This window comes from Postia placenta, assembly GCF_002117355.1.
Source record: "Postia placenta MAD-698-R-SB12 unplaced genomic scaffold POSPLAscaffold_427, whole genome shotgun sequence".
Lineage (NCBI taxonomy): Eukaryota > Fungi > Basidiomycota > Agaricomycetes > Polyporales > Adustoporiaceae > Rhodonia > Rhodonia placenta.
Genome location: NW_020170258.1, coordinates 515 through 2,216, shown reverse-complemented (window position 1 = coordinate 2,216; position 1,702 = coordinate 515). Strand labels below are relative to the sequence as shown.

Here is a 1,702-nt window from a genome sequence, read left to right as displayed (position 1 = left end):
GGAGGCAAAGGTTGCCGCGACTGCAGCGGCGTCGATATCCATTGGCTCGCCATAGTCCCTGGTGTCTGTGACAGTGAGGGCCCCTTGTTCGGCGGCGTCGGCATTTCGGACTTCGTCGTACCAGGCTTTCATGGTGCTGGGTCGGTCTCTGGCGACCCTGGTTGCGAGAGAGACATAGAGCTCCTTTGGAAGTCCTTTGACGAAGTTGGCGTGGAGAGTGTGGTAGTCGTTCTCGGTGCAGTTGACGCCATTGACTTCGGCGTCCTTGAGCTGGGCTTTCGATGCTAGCTGCTCGAAGCGGGTGACGTAGTTTCCAAGGGAGAGCGCCGTCTTCTTGTTCTTCTGTTGTTCGGGCAGTTTCATCAGGATTTGGTGCGCCTTGATTCGCGTTCCGTGCTCAGGAAACACTTCCTCAAGGGCGGTGGCGAAGGCCGCCCAATCGGGATAGACCTGGACTCCCCCTGCCGACTTCTCGTAGTATGCGTCTGCCCATGTCTTCCCTAGGTCCTTCCTCATCAACGCTACAGTGAAGGCGATCTTTGCTTCATCACTAAGTCTGGTGTTGTTGGTGGCGACGAAGTAGGAGAGGACACATTGGATGAAGCGTCTGAGGTCCTCCGCCTTTCCGCTGAAAGGTTCGGGAGCGGGGATGTCAAGGCGAAGGGGTCGGTTGGCAGTTGACTGTTGGGATTGGTATGCCGCAAGGGCGACAGCGATGCGCTGATCGATGTCTGCTTGAGTGAACGTTGCCATAGGGACTTCAACCGGTGCGTTGGTTGGTGCAGGTGGAGCTGGTGGTAGTTCTGGAGCCTCGATGGGAATGTACTGAACGTCCGGGAGCTCGAACAGTTGTTCGTTAACAGGTGACTGTAGGTTCTCTGTTGTTTGTGCTGGTTCGACGTTGATTCGTAGGGTGGCGAATACGTCTTCTGGGTGAGCGGGAGGGTGCCTCTGGTAATAGCTGACAAGCTGTTGATGGGCAACGATCTGCGGGTTGGAGCCTTCTGCGCGAACCCAGGAGCCGCCTCGAGGATAGATGGGAGTCCTTCTTGTGGTGGTGACGAAGCAACGGTCTGCTCGGTCGTACTGGAGAAGGGGAGATCCTGCGAGGGCTGGTAGTCCCAAGGGAACCGGGTTTACTGCGTTGTTCGACGTGATGGTGGATGAGTTGTTCGACTAGGTGAAACTAGGAACGTAGCTTAGAAAGTTCGACCTTTTGATACAACGGTCTATACTCCTATACCGATGCCTGACTCGTAGACAACGAGCGAGGACTTGTGGACAGTACATCGTCCTGAAGATCGAGCGAGGGAGTCGAGAATGACCACTACCCCAAGCGAAGAGGAGCAGAGACTTGAATGAATAACCAGGTCGAACTTAGGGTTCGACCGACTAATGGTACAACTACTTATACAAGTACCGACTGCGCACGGACCATCGTGTCTATGTGGTCGTGTTAGTGAAGAAAGGAATGTAGTGGTACGATGCCGAGTACGAAGTGCGCACGGACCCCATTATGTAAGCTACATAATGTTCAACCTGCGGGTGAGCGCTAAGACAGGCGCCAGTATGGGCGCTAGTAATACAAGGAATGGAACGGAAAGATAAATGTTTCAGTCATTGTATCATCGTAACAGTTGAGATCCGGCCAGCGATTCATCATTCTAATGGTCCAACGGCACACTCGAAGACTCACCTAGTA

At 54.1% G+C, this 1,702-nt stretch overlaps 1 protein-coding gene across 1 annotated transcript; it reads right to left on the bottom strand.

The window, feature by feature from the left end:
* Nucleotides 1–21: 21 nt before the first annotated feature.
* Nucleotides 22–1,438, bottom strand: POSPLADRAFT_1063620 (hypothetical protein; the record flags this gene model as incomplete). The annotated part of the gene is made up of 3 exons (XM_024481698.1): nt 22–1,176; nt 1,244–1,327; nt 1,421–1,438. Coding segments are annotated over 3 exons (1,257 nt in total), but the record flags the coding sequence as incomplete, so codon positions are not given.
* Nucleotides 1,439–1,702: the final 264 nt, after the last annotated feature.